This window comes from Microplitis demolitor, chromosome 9, assembly GCF_026212275.2.
Source record: "Microplitis demolitor isolate Queensland-Clemson2020A chromosome 9, iyMicDemo2.1a, whole genome shotgun sequence".
Taxonomy (NCBI): Eukaryota; Metazoa; Arthropoda; class Insecta; order Hymenoptera; family Braconidae; genus Microplitis; species Microplitis demolitor.
The window spans coordinates 900,710-922,790 of NC_068553.1; the positions used below are offsets into that span (position 1 = coordinate 900,710).

Below are 22,081 nucleotides of genomic sequence, written 5' to 3' on the forward strand. Positions count from 1 at the left end.
TACACCAAAATGAACCCGTGGCCAGAACCGGAACAGCCAATCATATTAATGTTATCGATAGACATTAACGGTGAGTTTTATTGACTGGCTAAATCAAGTACAATACTTATTATTACTGGAGCCCTAATATTTAATGCAGTATGTATGATTGTTATAAAAAATACATCAAATATAGATAAACTCTAATTTAAATCATAAAAAAATAAATTTTTGTTTTTAGTTTTTTTTTTTAAATTATTTTTCTAGTATAACCTCAAATGATTTATTTTGTTTCTATTCTTTAGTTCAAAATATTTATTTTCATTGAATATTCAATCATTTTTAAATTTTAAATACATTTTACATTATGGGTGTGACATAGCAGACATCAGACAAATTTAAAATTATTAATAAATCGAGTAAATAATTAATAATATAAAATTTAAAAAAATGCAAATTCAAAAAATTTTGAAATTAATAGTGCTTTTTTTGTAAATATTATTTTTTCAATTATTTATCTTATTTATTTATAATTTTAAAGTTCTCTGATGTCTGCTACATTCATACTCGTTTTACATTAATATTATTTAATAATTATTAATATTTTCACCATGAATAAATGCAAAAAATAACTTATTTTAGTTACTGTTCCGGTATTAGGACAACCAAATTCCCATATTGGGACAAGGCTATTTCAGCGTTCCAGTATTCAGTCTTTTGGGTGTCATAGAAAAAAACTTTTTTTTTATATTAAATTTAAGAAAAATGAACTAATTTGATTATTTTTGAATTGGTAAATGTCTATTCTATATGATATAATAAATTATTTTGGTTTATAATTTATTCGAATATTTTTAAAACGATAAAAATCAGTCATATACCCTTCGTCGTTCCGGTATTGGGACATTTACCTTATACAAGTAATAAATTATTATTCAATTTCTTGAATTTCCATATGGACTTCAGGAGACTCCCTAATGATTTGAGTACTTTCCCACCTTCTCATCATTCTTCGATATTCGTGTTGACACTTATAAACAATTATTTCCAGAATAAAAACAATTAGAGAAGCCATCAAAAGGTAATAAATCAACCAATAAAATAAAACAAAAGATTGATGGCCCAATTGATTATACTCAAGTTTCCAAGGTTTTATGGGTGTTTTGTGTTTATCAAGTTTGTTATACAATATCTTTTTATCCCAATAGTTTATGATACCAGATTCCCGTAATCTTATAGCGACGTCATCGATTTTATTTTTAAGCGCCCAATTCCGTCGCGTCCAGTACGAAAAATAACTATCATAATCAGTTTTTTGGGCTACTCGCATATTTTTATATCCTCTATTAAAAGCTTGCAATTGATTCTCAACAGTATCAACGCAAACATTAAGAGAACTAGCGTTAAGATAATCATCACAATATTTGTTGCTGTCTATTTGATGAAAATAATGTTTTTTGTATTCTTCACTTTTATTTAGCGATGATATATAACTATTCATATCTTTTGATAAAACTCTAGGATAATAAATGATTCTATTTGCAGCTCGTGATTGCTGCATATCGTTGAAATTTTCTATATAAGACTTTTCGATCGAAGAACACAAAACAGCGGATATTTGGCCCTGTAATTCCGGAATTATTGAATACATGGCTAAAGTAACGATGACAAATATTATACGCGCCGACGCCCTCTCAAATGGTGCCTCTATTTCGAAACCTAATATCAATTTCAAAATATCTCGAAAACCTCGTACATAGTTTCGATTACCAACACTATCTATACTAAATACTGTTATGATAAATGTAGCTAAGAGTACTAGTACTAAAGTAACAATAACTTCATTATTTAAGTATATTAAGTCACCTAATGAAGTATTTTTTATACGCAAAGGATAATTTCGTGTAGATAAGACAAAACCTTGTTGATAATATAAGTTAATAGTGTCAATTTCCTCGTAAAAATCTTCATCTATTTTACGTAAATTTAACGCGATATCGCGTGTACCGTTAATCAATGGTTGTAAGCATCCTACGGCTGTATTATTAATTAAGTCACCGTCCTCGTCAAAATATATTATCGGTGTAGCATTTATTGCTTCGAATAAACTATCAAAAAATAAATAACTTATATTTGAAACGTTATCTTTTATGCTTTTCAATGGTTGTGTCTTGTTTTTCTGGTGACTCATTGATGGATTGCGAATAGGATATGCCACTGCTTTGATTGGATATCCATCGAGAGATTTCGTCTTATCGAATTGAAGACTGCTACATATTCCTTTATCTGCACAATAAATATGTTAACACAGACGTTAATTTTGATTAAAAACCCTCGCGGACTTGGAATCACTGTGAAATCACAGTGAATTCACTTTCACCGTTATTTGACGGTGTATTTACGGTGATTTCATAGTGAATTCACAGTGATTTTGTGCCATTTTGTCATTGTGATTTAGTAATGATTCACCGTGATTTCACTGCGAGTTTACAGTAAATTTATGGTGATTTCATCATGATTTCACAGTAAAGTAATGGTGATTTCACAGTAAATCAATAGTGTTTTCACCATGATTTTGCAGTGAATTAATGACGATTTCACCATGATTTCGCAGTAAATTAATGGTGATTTCCCCATGATTCCACAGAAAATTTATGATGATTTGCCTATAGTTTTATGGTGATTTTAGAATAGCAAAAAAAAAGTTGTTCAAACATTCTTCAACTTTTTTATGTACTTTTTTTAAATAAACTGAATATTTGTGTCATGATAGCCATTTTTAATTTTTGTTTGTATTCTTTTTTTTTTATTTCAAAGTTCTCTGAACACTTAAAAATTTTCAAGATGTGTTTTGAGAAATAAGTTTAATGGAAAAAATTACAAAAAGCTTCAAAGTTTGATATTATAGAATGACAAGAAAAATAAAAAATGGTAGTCATTGAAAATTTTTGTTTTTTTTTTTATTTGAAAAAAAAAAATGATGGTAGGTTTTAATAATTTTTTTGTATTTTTTTTCCACAGTGAATTTCCAGTAAACTTACAGTAAATTCACAGTGAATTTACTGTAAGTTCATTGGAAATTCACTGTGAATTCACTATATATTCACTGTAAATTTACTGTATATTCACGGTGAATTTACTGTAAGTTTACTGGAAATTCACTGTGGATTCACTGTGAATTGGCTGTGGTACCACACTAAAATCACTGCAATATCACTGTGAGGTAACTATGAATCGACTGTGATAACATAATAAGATCACTGTGAAATCACTATCGAATCACTGTGAGATAACCATAAAACTACAGTGACCGAATGACACAAAATCACGGTGATTTCACTGTGATTTCACTGTGATTTTACAGTGATTCCAGGCCCGCGAGGGATAAGAAAAATATTTATTGATTGAATTTATTAAATTACCAATAGACAGAGGTTGTCTAAGCAGGGTCCAGTATTTGTCAGGATCATCGGGATTTCTAACCCTTTTCCAGGGTTCAGGTGCTCGGTTGGTATAAGGGTTGTACGTGTACAAAAATACTTTACTATTATTCTGGCAAACATAGAATGAGTTAATCAAGTCACTTTCCCAAAGTACTTGAAGCATTTTAGATGAATCTTTGCAATTATTTTCTGCAGCCTCTGATTCAATGATAAAAAAAGAAGAAATTACATTCCAGGCAGGTAAATTTTTCAATTTGCTCAAAATGTTGCGAAGTATTTCGGATGATTCAGTTGATAAGACGTACGTGGGGTAAGCAGGATAAAATGCTTGAATTATTTTCGGATTAAAATCGTCATTAATTATTATAGCGTTTAAACTCAAAGGATCCCATGATTTTTGATTAACTATATCGTTCAAATTGTGCGTTATAATTACTGGATTCAATTTGTCAGAGAAACATAATTTCATCAATTCGACCTGTTGACATATAATTTGACCATTAAAATTTTATTTACGTAATCTTAATAAATCAAATAGCGAAATATAGTTACTTGACTGATTCAAAAAAATCGACTATTTTTTGTTTTCTTCATTATATCGAAAATATTGTTGGAAATGACGAAAAAAAAATACTGTGAAATTTTGAGCTCTTATTATTAATATTAACAGCTGCCGCATCGCAATTTTCTATTTCCCGTTTAAATAACATGGAAAAATTTATTTTTTAAGCTTTGGAATTTTGTAGCTCACGGTGGGGCCAATACTTTTGAATGTTAAAGACATATTCTTATGGGAAATTTGACGCTCTATAAAAAAGGTGTCTTATGATTTTTTGATATTTTTATTTCTTCAAAAGTTATTCGAAGTCAAAGTTAGATTGACGAAAAATTTTTACATTTTTTAAATTTTTCGACGCAACCATCAATTTTTTTGGAAAATTTTATAGGACCTTTTTTGTAGAGCATTTTATTTACTATAACTTATCTTGAAGAAAATTTTCGATATTTTTCACAAGTCGTAAGTTATTTGCAATTAACTGGAAATCTTCTTAAAAAATCTAAATATTGTAGCTTAAAAGTAATTATATTGAAATTTTTAGTTAATTACAAATAACTCACGACTTGTGAAAAATATCGAAAATTTTCTTTAAGATAAGTTATAGGAAATAAAATGCTCTACAAAAAAGGTCCTATGAAATTTTCCAAAAAAATTGATGGTGGCGTCGAAAAATTTAAAAAATGTAAAAATTTTTCGTCAATCTAACTTTGACTTTAAATAACTTTTGAAGAAATAAAAATATCGAAAAGTTATAAGACACCTTTTTTATAGAGCATCAAATTTCCCATAAGAATATGTCTTTAACATTCAAAAGTATTGGCCCCACCGTGAGCTACAAAATTCCAAAGCTTAAAAAATAAATTTTTCCATGTTATTTAAACGGGAAATAGAAAATTGCGATGCGGCAGCTGTTAATATTAATAATAAGAGCTCAAATTTTCACAGTATTTTTTTTTCGTCATTTCCAACAATATTTTCGATATAATGAAGAAAACAAAAAATAGTCGATTTTTTTGAATCAGTCTAATAGTTACCACTTGATTTTGTTCGACAGAAGTTCGATGTTGAGATAGTTTACGTTGCGACAATAGATTACCGCGACACATTTTGAAAATCAATGATATTAAAATAATTTTTACAATCCACATAATTGTTAGATTGTGAAAAATAAAGTTTTTGTATTTTTTATTTTATTTAAAAAATAAAATATTTTAGCAATGGACATAAAATATAAATTTATGTCCTTCAAACTCCAATCAATATAACTAATAAAGCTTCTAAGTGTGTCTTTATGCTTTGGTGCGACAATTGCAACTGATCATTACACGTAAGTACTTACCTGGGTGACAATAATCCCACCTCATGTATTGGAAAATATCCACTATACATCAAGAAGTTTGCATGTAATCATTTTTCTAGGATATCATTCGCTCCTAAATAATCCTGGGGGAATTCGTTATATACGTGTTCTAATCATATGCAACCCTTTCTATGCCACGGTCATTTGTTGTCATCACCAGAGCAACCATGCAAACTAAACATTATGAATAAATAATTATTTGCTACTTATTTTAATTAAAATTTTTTTTTACGCTTCCTGACACATTACGATACTTGAATTTTCTAATGAAAAATATTTTTTTATTTTTCTACAGGAAATTATTAAACTTTAGTCTTAGAGACCTAATATAATTGCAATGAATCCTTACAGTTCGCAGTTTTAAGACCTTATGATATTTCGGTTGTTTAATTTTTATAAACTTACATTATTTGTATTAATTGTTGCAGTGTACAGCCTACTATATACACGGAGAGAAAATTATGGTAACAGTTACAATATATTATGGGAATGGTTCCCATACTGCATGGTAACCGGTTTTTTTGAAATGTTGATTATAGGAACGGCACCCATATATATTATGGTAACCATTCCTATAATTATGGGTATAATTCCCATATGGTATCGGAATAGTTCCTATGGAATTATGGTAATCGTTACTATGTACCTATGGTAATAGTTACTATAATATTATGGTAATCGTTACCATAATATTATGGGAATGGTTACCATAATATTATGGTAATGGTTACTATAAGATTATAGGAACGGTTACCATAATATTATGGGAATGGTTACCATAATATTATGGTAATGGTTACTATAAGATTATGGGAATTGTTACCATAATATTATGGTAATGGTTACTATAAGATTATGGGAATTGTTACCATAATATTATGGTAATGGTTACTATAAGATTATGGGAACGGTTACCATAATATTATGGGAATAGTTACCATAATATTATGGGAATGGTTACCATAATATTATGGTAATGGTTACTATAAGATTATGGGAATTGTTACCATAATATTATGGTAATGGTTACTATAAGATTATGGGAATTGTTACCATAATATTATGGTAATGGTCACTATAAGATTATGGGAACGGTTACCATAATATTATGGGAATGGTTACCATAATATTATGGTAATGGTTACTATAAGATTATGGGAATAGTTACCATAATATTATGGGAATAGTTACCAAAATATTATGGGAATGGTTACCATAATATTATGGTAATGGTTAATATAAGATTACGGGAATAGTGACCATAATATTATGGGAATGGTTACCATAATATTGTGGTAATGGTTACTATAATATTATGGGAATGGTTACCATAATATTATGGTAATGGTTACCATAATGTTATGGTAATGGTTACCATAATATTTAGAAATTATACTAATTTTTTTTTTTCTATAGAATTTTGCAGTGTAAATTATTATGAAGTTATTTATTATTATTATTATTTACAAATTAATTTTCATCTGACCAAAAATAATATTTTATTGTCATATAGTTTCTCAAAAAGATTAAGTATACAAAAAAAACGCTTATTACAAAAAAAAAAATTATTATAATTTCTATATATTATGGTAATCATTACCATAATATTATGGTAACCATTACCATAATATTATGGTAACCATTACCATATACGCTTAGGAACCGTTACAATGTGGTTATAGGATTGGTTCCTATTTGCTTATGGGAACTATTCCTATGAGTATGGTAATCATTACCATGATTCTTTCACATGCGATATGGGAACTGTTACCATAATGATAGGAATTGTTCCCATATTTATGGAAACCTTCCCAGAAAGTATGGATCTATATCCCATAATCCCAAGTAATCATTACCATAACGATATGGGATGATATTTCATAAACGTACTAGGAACAGTTCCTTTAATTTTTTCTCCGTGTAAGGGCAAAATTAGATTAAAATTCATATATTAATTAAATGTAAATAAAAAATAAAATCGAACAAAAATAACTTAAAATTTTTAGTTGATTAAAAACAGATCAAATTTTTCGACCCGGGTAACATTTTTAATTAAAAAAAAAAAAAAGTAGAAATTAGTTCAAGTCATTAATGCCATTGATACAATAATGATTTTTGTTTTATATAATAGTATATTGTACAACTAGTGTCGTAAGTTGTCGATTGTCCACGAGAGCAAAGTTGAGCGCACGAACAAATTGAGTGCGCTCATTCGCTACACCACACAAATTGAACAGTTTTTTTTTATCATTACTGCGATATAAGTAGGGGAGAGTGGGGTCACTGAACCAAACATACTTTGACATTTTTTTTTATATGAGTAAAAACTAATAATTTTTAATTAAATGAATATGTGATAAAGTCTGTCAAAATAAATTATATTTATTCAAAGATTATAATTCACATGAACGAATAAATTATAATTAAATAAACGAGGTATGAAAAATAATTAGGACTCGTCATAAGTGCAGATAAATTAGTACCGATACCCGGCACTATGATAACATTTGACACTAAATCATTATCGTCTTCATCAATTCCGTTACCTTTATTACACAGATCTCTATCACAAGTTTGATAGTAATGTTTGTAATTACCAGTCGTAATAACAACACTGTCACTCTTTAAACTATTTATATTCAATGTTCTAATATTGCTCTCTGTTAAATTAATCGATTCGGGAAAATTTTTTGAATCAGAGCATGAGCGAATTAAATCTTGTAACTCATTATTGCCCTCATAAATATCAAGCAATTCTTTTCGATAAATCGTACAATATTTTTTCGGACATGTTTTTATAAAGTTTTTATGTATTTTAATACAGTAGACACTTGATGTTGGTATTTTTGTGCACTCATAACATTCTAAACCTTTTAAAATAAAAAATAAAAATAATTACGACTGATTTATTTATTTATCTGAAATAAAATAAAATAATTATTACTTACCGCTGACGTTAAAAATAATACTTGAGATAAAAATAATTGTTATGAGAAATTTTTTATAACTTATTACCGAATACATTTGTTATGGTAATTTATTATTTATGTGAAATAAAGATATTAAAGTATTGAGTGTTAATGTTTTGAAACAGTTGTCAGTTGTAATTAGAGAGTACATTAGGTGGTGTGAATAAGCGATTTATCATGCTGAGATATCTTATCAAGATTCGTATCAGTCTCTTTGAAGATACCATCAATGAAAGATAATATCATTTTAGTTTATTGTGAAATCAAAGTCGTTTTAATGCATTAATCATAATTATATCTCTGAAAGAAATTTAATAAAATCTTTTTAAGAACAAGAATTTGATTATCCTCTTAATTCAATTAATTTCAATACGGAAAGAAAATTATGGGGAAGGTTCCCACTATTTTGTGAAATTCGTTCCTATACTAATATAGGAATTACGACCATAAATTATGGGAACAGTTCCTATAATTATAGGAATATTTCCCATAATTATAGGTATAGTTCCTATAATTATAGGAATGCTACCCATCACATTTTGGTAATGGTCCTTATAATTATAGAAATGATTCCTATAATATTATGGAATCATTCCCATAATGTATAGGAACTATTCTACGGAGATAAAAGTATGGTAGAAATTACAATACTATAGTAAAATTTACTGACAAATATAAAAAAATACATTCTGTCAAATCATCTTTTTAAAAAGGTAAAACAAGCCTCCAGAGCCTAAATTTATACACTGAGAGAAAAAATCGGTTTTCTGAACTAAGAAATCGTAGTTCACAGACGACTCAGCTAAACTAAATCAGTTTCAGTAACTAATACACCATAGTAAAGTGATCTACGACTACATAGTCATTCTTACTATTTTTAGTTACATATACTAAGATAAAGTTAACATAATTATAATTTATATTGTAGTAAATAATTTATTCTTAGTCCAATGAGCAATAAGATTATAGTGATGTTAATAATGTACACTTAGTTCTTCAGATCATTTATAATTGTAGGAATAAGTATTTGTGTCTAGATGTACACACTAGAAAATCGAACTTTCTGAGAATGTACTGATTTGACTTATTGTAACTAAACATTCATAGTTACCATTTCCATGATTTAGTACTACAAGAAATAAAATTATTTAGCGATCTGTACTGCAGATTTTGGTTCATTATTACTGGATTTTTTTTTATTTACTAGCTAATATTTGCGTGACAAATTTAGAAATTTTTTTTCTTTCACATTGAACGTACTTGATATTTTTTTATTATAACAAAAATTATTTTAGGAAACATTAATATTAAATATTAATGTCTTAATGTAATTTAGTATATACTATATTACAATCAAAAATGATTCTTGTCACTCTGTCGGATAACAGAGAAGTATTTATGCCAGGATCGTTCTCAAGCTTGGAATATAATACTTCTGAAATAAGTTTCTTACCAGGGACACTATACAAAAGGTGGGCGCGATCTGGTGGCGAGCACCAAACTACTCCCGCTGTTGTTGCTTTGTTCTGGTGACTTTTATCTCTTAGTTTAAGCAACTTTTTTGTTTTGGTTGTAGCATAAAAAATTCTTGCGTTAAATAATAGTACTCATTGCGATAAATTTTATATTCTTCAAACAAAAAAGTGCAGATTGTTACAAAAACTCATATATCTTACTTCAAAAAAATATCTAATATTAAGAAATAAAAACTTTTGAAACAAGTAAAAATTCTTCGCTTTAAGCATAAGAATATGTTAACTTGAGAAAAAATATTTGAATTAAAAATAAAAATTTCAAGATAATTATTTATTTAGGGCAAGAAAATTTTGATTTCCCGAATCGATTTTTAAAAAAATTTCAGGATTCAAATTATCTGTTTTTTCTGTATATTTATAATTCTCAAAAACAGCACATAATTTAAAAATATATGTAGGATTAATATTAATAGCTGGAATTATTTTATAATATGAAAATCGTAAAACTGCTTCGATTCAAACATCTTGTTTGATTATTTTGCTATAAAGGGTTTCTCTTTAACTCATAAGGTTATTTATTTGTACGTTATGAAAACTTATAAACACGGCTTTCAAATTTGAGTTTCTCTACACACACTGATAAAAAGAAACCTGTGAGTCAACTTGGTTTGAGTTGAGCCAAAATACGCCACGACTTCAAGTACGGCGAAATACGCTACGACTTTGGCTCAAAAGCCCCACATATTTGGAGGGAATTATCTAAGTAACAAAAAATATTTACACGCCCTTTTGGTATAAAAAAATTTTTTTTTTCACTTTTTTAATCGACCTCCACATGTTTAACGATTCGGAACTGATAAGCAAAAAAAAATGTTTGATACGCTTCTTTGGCTTATGTTTTGCAATACGCACTTTTGGCATTAGGAATGCAATTTAGAGGCAGGGAAACTAAATATTAATGGTATTTATAACGATATTCTCTTTTGAATTTTTTTTTAAATTTGATTACTAGTCAGCAGAAATATTCTATAATTATTAAATTAACTAGAAATCGACTGTTTAGAGAACTAACATGAAATAGTACGGTTGATACTTTTGTTAGTAGTAAAAGGAACTAAATAAATGATATTGTATGAGACGACAACTAAATTCTTAGTTGTGTCATCTATTAAAATTATTTCTACCAACTATCACACAGTCACTAAGCTAACGTAGTTACTGTATCTATTTTATGTTAATTGAGCAAACGATAAAGATTATATTGTGTTCACTACTAAGTCTTGTTTTAAAATGATTAAAGTTTTGTAGTGACCATAATAAGGCAAAAATGGTTTCTTAAATTTAGTTAATGTAACTATTTTTCCGTGCTGATTCACACTAGTACATAGTTCCAGTAACAATAAAAATTGGTTAGGGAGACTATATTTTTATATCTATCGCTGCATAGTTCAGGTTACTAAGCACTTTTCTCTCAGTGTAGATCGAGAGACTCTCATCGGATCGCGTACAATTGGTAAAGAAACAGAAGGGAAAAGGGGGCCACTAATTAGAAATGGCCACCATGATCGAAAAAAATTTGAAATTTAAAAATTCAAAAAATAATTTCTTAGTAATAAATGTTTTGTTGTGAGTTGAAAAATAATAAAATTTAAAACATTAATAATAATAGCTAAAGTTATACAAGTAGGCGTTCGAATAGAATAGTACTGCAATTCGAAATTCGAATTGAATAATTAGAGCCTTTGACTTATAAGTATATGATTAATTAATTATTTTATGTGAACAATAAATGCGAATGATGTATTGGATAACGGAAACTACCAAAGAAATTTAAAAAAAACTGCTGAAAAATAATCTGCTGCTGCCGGGATTCGAAACCAAGACCTAACGAATATGAAGCACAACCACTGCCGCACTGCTACTCGGACGCTCACGATCAGTTGGAAATATCTTTATGTATTTAAAATGCAGATATTATTATAACAATTATACCATGCTAAAGAATTAAGCCCATTCGAAGTTACAGATTAAAAGTATGTAGGGCTTGGAGGGTTAAAACATCTTTTTAAAAAGGTGATCAAGTCCTCCATGCGCTTCGTTTAGGGTATTGAGGACTTGAATAGCATTTTAAAATATATAGTAGGCCTTAGAGGGTTAAAATACCATTTTAAAAAGGTGATTTACTCCTCCATAGGCTACTTTTAGGACATCGAGGACTTAAATAACATATTACATTCAGCGACAAGTCCAACATCAAAAGAACTGAGGCTTTGGAAGTTCAAACTACTGTTTTAATTTTGACTCGGTTAGATTTATGGAGAAAGGGAGTAGTCCGGGTTACATCATTCCAAATTCATGTAGATTATCACTGAATTTGCAATTTTTATTAAACAACGAATAATCTCAAACCTCCATTTAACAATTAACAAAATACTGTAGCTTCGTACAATTAAGTCCTCTTTATAACAAAATACTGAATCTAATCATAATGAAAAAGGTAAATTGACATCTAAAGGACATGTATCGATACATTAAAAATAAATTAATTAATTACTAGAGCTAATTAACAATCAACTAATATTCAGTAACCTAGAACAATAAATTATCAAAACCGATATATATAATTATCGAATGCAAAAAGAAAAAAAAATTTTTTTTTAATTTCAAACGGTAAAAAAATTCAAAATGATGTTCAATTGTATTTAAAAAAGTGTTCTGGTATGTGTCAACAGCATTAAAAAAAATTCTATAAAATTTTGGGGGTTCCCGATTCTGCCCCCCCCCCTCTATACAATTTTTTTTACTTATTTCAATTGATGGAATTCCCAATGAGAAAATTATTCAATTGAGCAAAAATTAAAAATCATAAAATATTAAATAATAAAGAATATTGCGAAACCGGAAGCTTATTAATTTACAAAAAATTTTTTTATCTATTGTAAAGATGTCAAAAACTCTACATATTGTTTTCTATTACAAATGACTTTATTTTTTCAAATATACTCGGATGCCCAACTTTCACTTATTAATTCATTTCCCCTGTTGACCTTCATCTACTTCTTTTATTTCAATGTGAACATTAAAATTTTGGTAATAGCTGACTAGTTACGCATGAAGAATCATCCATAATTACTCTCACAACTATTCATACATATTATATATATACACTGAAACAAAATTTTTTTTCCATTCGTAGTTTCAGTCAGTGTTAAATCAACGTCGTGCATTTTTTTTTCAAATTAAACAAAATAAAATAATTTAGTTATTTATAAATAACGAAAAAATGTCGGAGAAAATTTTAGAGATAAATTTATTAAAATTAATTTCATTGTTCATAATAATAAAACAAGCAAGTGGATTTTTGTTGCACAATGTCACTAATCTATCACGTGAACGGAGAAGTAATTGATATTTTTTAATAAATATTCTGCGCTAATAAAAAAAAATGTGCTGCGACCAAAATTCAGTCTTCTCATTGAAGTACAGTACTACCTTAGAAAGTTACGACTTTACACTATTACGAATTTTCTCATTTATACAACCCGTGCTTAACCCTAAACCACCAAAAAAAATTTTCGAACTACCTGAGATCCTCATATTACATTTCAGTTTCATAGTGTGTGTGTGAGAGTATGTTTATTGTATTTTATAAAGTAGCTGATCATTTCATGAGATTTTGAGGGGTAATGTGGACATGCAAAAATTGTAAAAAATATACAATCGATAAATTTTGAGTTAATTTAGTTTATTAGACTTTAAGATAACCCATCCAGCCGTTACTTAAGTTTTAAATTAATATCAGATTTAATATTAATCATAAAACAAATGAATATTTAAAATTTCTAATATTATTTACTTAATCATTATTTTTTTTCTAATAAAACAATCGTTAAAAATTTATTAATTTAAGAAAAAATTTATTTGATTCATTATTGCAAGTAAAATTAAATAATAATTATTTATATTGATTTCGAGAAATGAAAAATTAAATGTTACTGATAAATTTTTTTGCCTGGATTTATAGACACTAACGATCCCTCACACCTACATACCCTTCCTAGCTCCAGATCAATCGAGACTAATACTTTTATTGCCCCTTAAACTATTACGACGGTCCCAAATCGTCGTAACTTACTAAGGTAGTACTGTAGCCGTTTTTAGTGAAATACACAGAAAAAAAAGATTTCTTGGCACATACAATTTTTATTCTTCCGAAGAAAATGTTTACTTGCGTTGAGAATTTTTTTCTAGTCCTAAGAAAATTTCTGTGTGCAATTCATCACACAAAAAATTTTCTTGAGATGAATGAAAATTTTTTGCGCCAAAGTATACTTTTTTTTGTGTACATCTCGTTTGAGCGAATTTACGGTCGTTCACAGCACACTTTTTTTCTCAATGCAAAAGAAAGCCGCTGCAATGGCTCAATGTACAGATAAACCCAGTATACATTTTTGTAGGGAATTTAACGCTCTACAAAAAAAGCCTCTTATGATTTTTTGATAAATCCATCTGTTCAAAAGTTATCGGACCTCAAAGTCAAGTTAGAGTAAATTTCGTGATCTTTTTACTTTTCCAACGAAACTATCGGACTTATTATAAAATGCCATTGATATTTTTTGTAGACAATTTTATTTCCTGCAAATTATTATTGATAATTTTTTTTCATATTCTGCATTGTTTTCTAATTATTTCCATTTTAATGATAAGCTCTTAAAATCGATCCGAACACTTTCTTTTTAGAAGCTTGGTCAATGCATTGATGCATACATGTCACATATATATATTTTCGTTTGGAAGAAGAATAATTTTTTTTTAAATTATTTTAGGTGCTGGACTAGTATCACCAAATTGCTATTGCGATGATCTAAATAAATTGTGCAAATTTTCTGATGGTGATATTGATTTACGGATAACAAATCAGGTGAATATTTCTAAAAAAAACTTATTTTGGGTTGAAAAACTATTTGTGGCCACTGTTCAATTTTCGGGCATTCAATACTTTTCATTAATGCACAAGTATAAAATGAAACTTTGATTGCGATAGTATTATAAATGTATCATTAAATTCAATCAACAAATAAATTATGTGATTGCCCCGAGTCAAAAAAAAATTCTAGTTTGGACCTCAAAAAATTCAATTCCTTTGATCTTTTATTTACCGGACAAAAAATGATACGATAGTGGTACTCTAAATCCTCAGTGAGAATTATGAGGTCTAAATGGAAACCCTTCATCGGTTGTAAATTCTAACGAAGCTCTCAAAATTCTCAAAAAATAAATTATCGTTTTCTGGACTTACAAAACTTTCAAGTTGAAAAAAAATATGAGCACTTACAAAAATATATATTTCAAATAAAAAAAATTCATTAATTTATTATTATTATTATTCGTTTTTATATATTCCTGAACAAACTATTAATAGGTCTCAAAAAAAATTTTTTTTAAACTTCTTAAATAATATAGAATACAATATCAAACATTTTGTCCTCAATAAATTTTTGTATTTTAATTGAAAAAATGTATACTGAATTTTCTTTCGGTTAACTATTTTCTCATAGTAACCATTATATTTTTTTGAATGGATATAAATAAAAATAAATATTCATTTTCATTTGTTATACTTTATAGAGGTTCCGGTAATTTTTCTGCAAATTTGTAATTAATTATTTATTTTTGGGTCAATTTTTTTGAGATTCTCGGTCTAAAGTATTTATTTCTTACGAAAAAATGTGAGGGAACCCACATAGGTTACGTCATTTGAGAAATTGAGGCCTAAATCTGTAGCAGTAAATTTTTTTATATTATGAGGATTTTGAGGTCCCCGCATAATTTTTTTTTATACCAGTTTAGCCCTCAATTATGTAAAATTGCCCGTAACTACAACATTAAGGCCTAAACTGGAATTACTTTCCACACAGTTCTTAATCTCGTCCAATTTGTCCCTCAAATACCTCACGTAGTATTTTGAGGTTCGAACTGGAATTCGTTTTTTGACTCGGGCGTGCATTTTATAAATTCAGTTGTCCAAAAATGACCCTAAAGTGACGAAAAACGTAATTTCTACCTTATGGTACATGCTCAAAATAAATTTTATCATCAAACATCGATCGTTTCTGATTAGTCGGAAGTAGTGTTCAATTTTTCTTAAAACACTTGTGCATACCTTTTACCCGAAATTTTACAAGCAACAAAAATTCTCTAGATTGCGACTGCATAACGCCGTCTTTAGGAATTTAACGGTATATTTATTTTGAGCATTCATTTTATAAAATATAAAAATATCATTGACAACTAGTGATATTGAATATAATGCTCTCGTTCGGTTAGTAACAGTGGCTGGCGCCCATATTTCCAGACCCCGGAATCGGGTATTATACTCGATGGCACTAATAATCTAAAATATAACTAAACAGAATAGTGTTTGGATAATTAGTTATATTATTCACAGGAATACCTAGAAGAGTGTCCATTTGGCAAAGTAAAATATTGTGATATTGCTGTGGGGATGGCAAATGAAATATGTGGCGGCAGAAAATTAACGGATACCACTTATGAGAATGGTATTGCCAATATTGGAGAATATCCATGGCATGTTGCCATCTTAGTACGTATTAATAGTGAAACTTATCGCACTGCTGGTGCAGGAGTTCTAGTAACAAGTAGTCATGTTTTGACTGTTGCTCATAAAATTAAATCGATACCGTAAGTTTTATTTTTTCAATTAAATTTTAAGTATGAGTTTGAAATTAATTCCATTCTATTAAAGTTAGAATCAGTTATAAATGGAGCTGCAATAACTATTGTCAATCTATTGTCATTATATAATTGTTAACGTTAAATCATGAAGAACCTTATTAAAGCCATACAAATATTAGTAGTCAGGGTTAATATTTATTACGTGTAAATATGTACACTGTAAAAAGATGGGAAATATGGTCCGGCTTTACTATGACACCATAGCATTTCAGACAAGAATAATTTCTCCGTGTAGTTAACCGATAAAATAATCATTACAGATCCAGTTCAATAAGAATTCATATAGGAGATAGTCTTGGATATGGAGACAATGCTCCCTGTCAAGTATATGATTACCAAGCTCGTTATGTCATAATTCACCCAAAATTTAATGCTAAAACAGCACAAAATAATTTAGCATTGATAAAGCTCTCTGAATCAGTGCCATTAGCTATCAGTCCTCATATTAATATCGCATGTTTGCCACTGGGAGCTCCTAAACCAAAAAAAAGGTGTTGGGTATCAGGATGGAATGAAGCCGATTTTGATCCTTCTGGACGTTTTATTCAGCCATTAAAAGAAGTTGATGTTCCGATTGTTGATGCTAAAAAATGTGAAGAGCGTCTGCAGACTACAAGATTAACGCACAATTATAAATTGGATAAAAGAAGTTTTCTTTGTGCCGGTGCTGAACCAGGAAAAGATTCTTGCACGGTAATTAAATAATTATTTTTATAATTAATTCAATTTCTTATGGGTTAATTGATTTTGTTGTTTTTCAAATTATTTTCAGGGTGATGGTGGCGCCCCATTGGTCTGTGAACGAGAAAACGGTCGGTGGGAAGTTGTGGGATTGGTTGCTGGTGGCATTGGATGTGGACAAACAATCCCTGGCCTTTATGTCAACATCATTACCTATATTGATTGGATTCGCGAACAAATCGTCAATTCATGTTAATTGTCTGTTTAAGATTGATTGATTTTTATTATTAAAAATATATTTCGTGGAGAAAAAAACAGTAACCGCTGCGGTGCAGAACAGTTATGCAGACACTATAATGTATGAAATAACCAAATATCGGCTGGGTGACCGCTTAACCACGTGTTGGGCTCAAACGGAAGTTTCTGAGCGCTAGGCACGGGACTACTTTCACTATCAGATGAGGTGTAAGTCACCTCGAAATAATGCAGTAAAGTGGGCATAGTGTAGAAATATCAATTGATTACCTCCTGGAACACATTTATCACTCTTTTGACTCGTCTGGTTATCTTACTGCAGAGTTATAAGTACTATATATTTCACTGTTGCGCAATAACCGGACATGTTGTTAGCCACGTTCACAGTCGTACTGCGCATGTCGTACTGCGCAGGTGTACCATCAACTGATCCTAACAATTTTACTCGATGACTTGTGATCCCTACGAATTCATCCCATTCACATTTTGTTGAAAATGATCAAGATGAATGTTCAAGAACTGATGATAATAAAAGTTATTAAAATCTTGATGAAACTGATGAATTAGAAACTTAGTTGTTGGCAGTGCTGCCAGAACGTGCGATATTTTTACCCCCTCTTGAGGTGAAATAGCATTGACTGTAATGGCAGGAGGCGGTAAAAATATCCCACGTTCTGGCAGCACTGGTTGTTGGTTAGATCTAGTCTGTGGGATCAGTTATTTGAGGAATCCATTGTCGTGTGATCACTTGTCGGAGATAAGTTACCATGGACCTCATTACTCACTGTAATTAGACACGGTACTCACTGCTGTCAGAAGAGTAGCTGTTGCTGTCATCAGAATAATCCTTACGTTTTGATGAAAGATTTTATTATTTTGTATATTTTATTGACTGCATCACTATTCCGTGTACCAATGGGTACTGTTTTTTTTCTCCGTAAATTTAGGTTAGATCAATGATTGAATCATAAAATTTTTTGTACGTCTTAATAAAATAAATATTGATAATCGAAATAATTGATTGTAAAAATTTAGTAGATGTTTATTCAAATTAATAAGTAAACTATTCAATTTTCTTTATATTTTTTTGACTTCCCGCTAAAAAAATTGTTAATTTTCAAAAATTCGGCAAGTTATTAGTTTTATCCTGATTTTCTAAAATCGAGTTTTCATCAGATGTCGACATTTCAGGGTCCTTTTGAGAAATATCGTTGGAGAAAACAATGATAACAAATGATTTTTTTCGAAAACAACGGCATACAAAAATATTTTCGAGCTCAAGAAGCTCGTAGAAAGTGAAAATTTTTGGGGCTGGTCCGCAGGGCTTACTGACGCCCTGATTTTTTTTTATAAAGTTTTTAAGAATTATCGATCTCAGTCGAAAACAAAGTGATAAAAAATATATATGTACTCATTAAACAAACGCCTTCAAAGCATTCATTAATGACTTAATAAAGAATCAATTAAGGCTACCCAGTTTTATTGATTGGGAACAAAGAAAGACCTTGGAAATTAAAAAAAAAACATATTGATATTATTAAAGAAATACGTAGCCAGCATCGTTCTCGCTGATGGTCGGCAGTTCGAGACGATCAAGCTTACGTCTGAATTTTTTTAGCTCAAAAATAGTATTGTTTGATACTATGTTTGAGCTCAGGGAGCCTAAAAATGTATAAACAATAATCTTTTCGAACAATTTGAGCTTCGGATTACCACATATTCAACAGCTTTCCACATTTTTTCATTTATGTGTCGTTTTGGAAGCTGATAACTCAGGACCCAACATCTGGTAGTAAAACATTAATTCGTTTTTAGTGTGCACATTCTATTGGGCTTACACTTATATTTGTTACCAACGATCTCATCGTATATGTGTACATAGATTACAATTTTCCTCACAATAGTCATCTACTTTTTAAATTCTCGCTAAGAAAATCAATGATTTTCATCAATTTTGAGAAGTTATTATTTTTACTCCGATTTTCAAAAATCGAGTTTTCATCAGATTTCGACGTTTTGAAGTCCTAGAAAGCTATCCTGATTATTTTCAGAGTGGTGTGTGTGTGTGTGTGTATGTGTGACCGGTCTATAACTTTTTGACTAATGAATCGACTTGAATGGTTCTTGCAGCAATCGAAAGGGCTTGTTGGTCATCAACTTTTCTGAAAATTTCAGATCGTTTGATCAACTAGACTCGAAAATATTTGCGAATTACAAAAAAAAAATTATTTTTTTTGTTTTTTATTGATTTTTCCGAAACAAAGTACAATCGAATTCAAAATCTAATCAGCTCTAGAACTTTTAAAACGCGTCGATTGCGACCTCATTTATCTTAATCAATTAATGAGTTCGAGAAATATCGCTGCAGAAAGAAATGATAAAATACGGGTTTTTCCAAATATCTTCGAAACGGCTGAACCGATCGATCCGAATTTGAATCAGCTCTAGAATTCAAGAAAATGCGCCGATTGTTACCTCAAATATGAAAATCGGTTGATTAGTTCAAAAGATATCGGTGTTGAAAAGCTAAAAAAATAACATTTTATGTTATTTTTCCGGCTAAATCAAAATATTATGTACTAAAATAAGTCTAAAATCATGCCGACTCTTCTTATTCATACTCTCTTTCGATCATCATAAAATGTCATCTAATTTGTTCTTTAGTTTAAATCATATTATTCACAACAAATTGAAAAAACAGTTTTTAACACTTTTCTCGGATATTTCATATATTATTGTTCTGACCTAAGTCAAAACTCTTTCAAATCTTGATTTTGATCACTGATATTGGTTTCTACCTCAATACTTTCATTCCATTGAACATAATCGGAAATAAAAATTTAAAAACCGCTTCTTCATTAATGATTTTCGATTCTTAAATTTTCAAACTTTAGTATAAAACATAACTTGTCAGCCTCTTGATCTCGAAATCAGCGGGAAGTTTTGAGGTCAGCCCGCAGGGCCAATCGACACTCGGATTTTTTTTTAGACACGCCCCTCTCTACCATTCCAGTCCCAAGTAATGATAAATATGATCACTCTCACAATTATTATACACATATATATGTATATGTATAGATATATATAAGAAAAAAAAAATGTTCTACTTATTTATAATCTGAATCAGTATATACTCAATGTCGTAAAATATTGTTGAAAGAATATTAAACAATAAATAATTCATTAATATAAAAAAATGTCTCATAAAATTATTGGAATAAATTTATTTAAATTTGTTTTGTTGTTTATTATTATAAAACGAACAAGTGGATTTATGTTGCATAATGTTACTAAGTTATCACGTGAACGAAGAGGTGATTGATAGTTAATAATTCATTTGGTACTAGGAAACTGTGGGCAAAATAAAATATTACTGTTTATTAGACATCCCTCGCAGATTTGAATTACGGTGGAAACACCGTGGAAGTGTGAACACCGTGGATCCACCGTGGTTACACGGTGGGTTTGTTCCATTTTACCACCCTGTATACACTGTGACTACGCAGTGTATCCACCGTGATTCCACGGTGGCTTTGTGCGATTTCACCACCGTGTTTCCACGGTGTATCCACTGCCCAATCATAGTGGAAACACCGTGTACACACGGTGGTAAAGCCACCGTGGAACCACGGTGGATACACCGCGTAATCACAGTGGTAAAATGGAACATTGTTAGCCTAGGCGAAGCCGATTATTATGATGATACATTACATTGTTCTAATTATCAATGTCAATGTAAAAGTAATTATACGGCAATATCTGTTGCCCAATGTGTTCAAAGTAAGTATTATTCTATCAATATCAATTTTAGAAAGTATAAAATTGTTAAAGGAACTAGTTAATCGACTTTATCTACTTATTGATTGTTCTTTACAGCACACTTGCTGAGTTCCTGTAATGATGTTACGAAATGCAGTGATTCGTGGCATTCATTCTGTTCGAAAGAAAGAAAATGTGTTTGTACATTAGCTAACATAGCAGTGGGAACATCAATGTGTCTCCCAATTTTAAACGGATATTGTTGGAAAGATGATCAATGCCAGGTTGAAAACTCCGTTTGCATTGATTTTCTGTGTAAATGCAAACAAAGCTTTATTGCTATAGCTGCTAATCTATGCTTACCAATAAACTAAAAGGAAACATGAATAAAGGTGGATCCGAGTGCCCAACCGAAAACTTTCCAGCCATCATTTTTTTTCCTGACTCCGTTCTTTTATTTTTTGAGCATTTGATTGAATAATCAAATTCATTTTCCTGTCTCCATTCTTAAGGTAGTTCCAGCGTGGTATACTACAGTCAGAGTATTTACTATAGACAAAAATTTAAAACGCTCGGCACACAGACGTTCACACATACAATTACACGTTGTTAGTTTTAGAGATCTGACAACGTTGCTCTGAGTGTTTATGTATTTTTGTTTATTGTCTCAGTATATACAAATAGTATTGCGCTTTCTAATAATAGTACCTATTAATTAATTAAAACGATGCTCAAGCAATTATGGCACAAATGTTGATTCATAAAAAAACGAAAATTTATCTAAAAAATTGTCTTTTCAAAAAGTATCATATTTATTTAATCGTTTTTTTTTTTTTTTATAACTT

At 29.6% G+C, this 22,081-nt stretch overlaps 3 protein-coding genes across 3 annotated transcripts; 2 read left to right on the forward strand and 1 right to left on the reverse strand.

Moving 5' to 3' along the window:
• Positions 1 to 7,707: 7,707 nt before the first annotated feature.
• LOC128668631 (uncharacterized) lies at positions 7,708 to 8,753 on the reverse strand. Its single transcript, XM_053741956.1, has 2 exons — positions 8,290 to 8,753; positions 7,708 to 8,211 (listed from the first exon to the last, which is right to left on the reverse strand). Exons 1-2 carry the CDS (start codon positions 8,363 to 8,365, stop codon positions 7,742 to 7,744), a joined length of 546 nt encoding a protein of 181 aa, XP_053597931.1. The 5' UTR covers positions 8,366 to 8,753; the 3' UTR covers positions 7,708 to 7,741.
• Positions 8,754 to 13,005: 4,252 nt separating this feature from the next.
• Positions 13,006 to 18,488, forward strand: LOC103574745 (phenoloxidase-activating factor 2-like). The gene is made up of 5 exons (XM_008554254.2): positions 13,006 to 13,186; positions 14,612 to 14,706; positions 16,234 to 16,487; positions 16,802 to 17,234; positions 17,314 to 18,488. The coding sequence occupies exons 1-5, from the start codon at positions 13,069 to 13,071 to the stop codon at positions 17,476 to 17,478; spliced, it is 1,065 nt and encodes a 354-aa protein (XP_008552476.2). The 5' UTR covers positions 13,006 to 13,068; the 3' UTR covers positions 17,479 to 18,488.
• Positions 18,489 to 20,600: 2,112 nt separating this feature from the next.
• Positions 20,601 to 22,078, forward strand: LOC103574744 (uncharacterized). The gene is made up of 3 exons (XM_008554253.2): positions 20,601 to 20,791; positions 21,159 to 21,257; positions 21,354 to 22,078. Exons 1-3 carry the CDS (start codon positions 20,674 to 20,676, stop codon positions 21,608 to 21,610), a joined length of 474 nt encoding a protein of 157 aa, XP_008552475.1. The 5' UTR covers positions 20,601 to 20,673; the 3' UTR covers positions 21,611 to 22,078.
• The last annotated feature ends 3 nt before the right edge of the window (positions 22,079 to 22,081 follow it).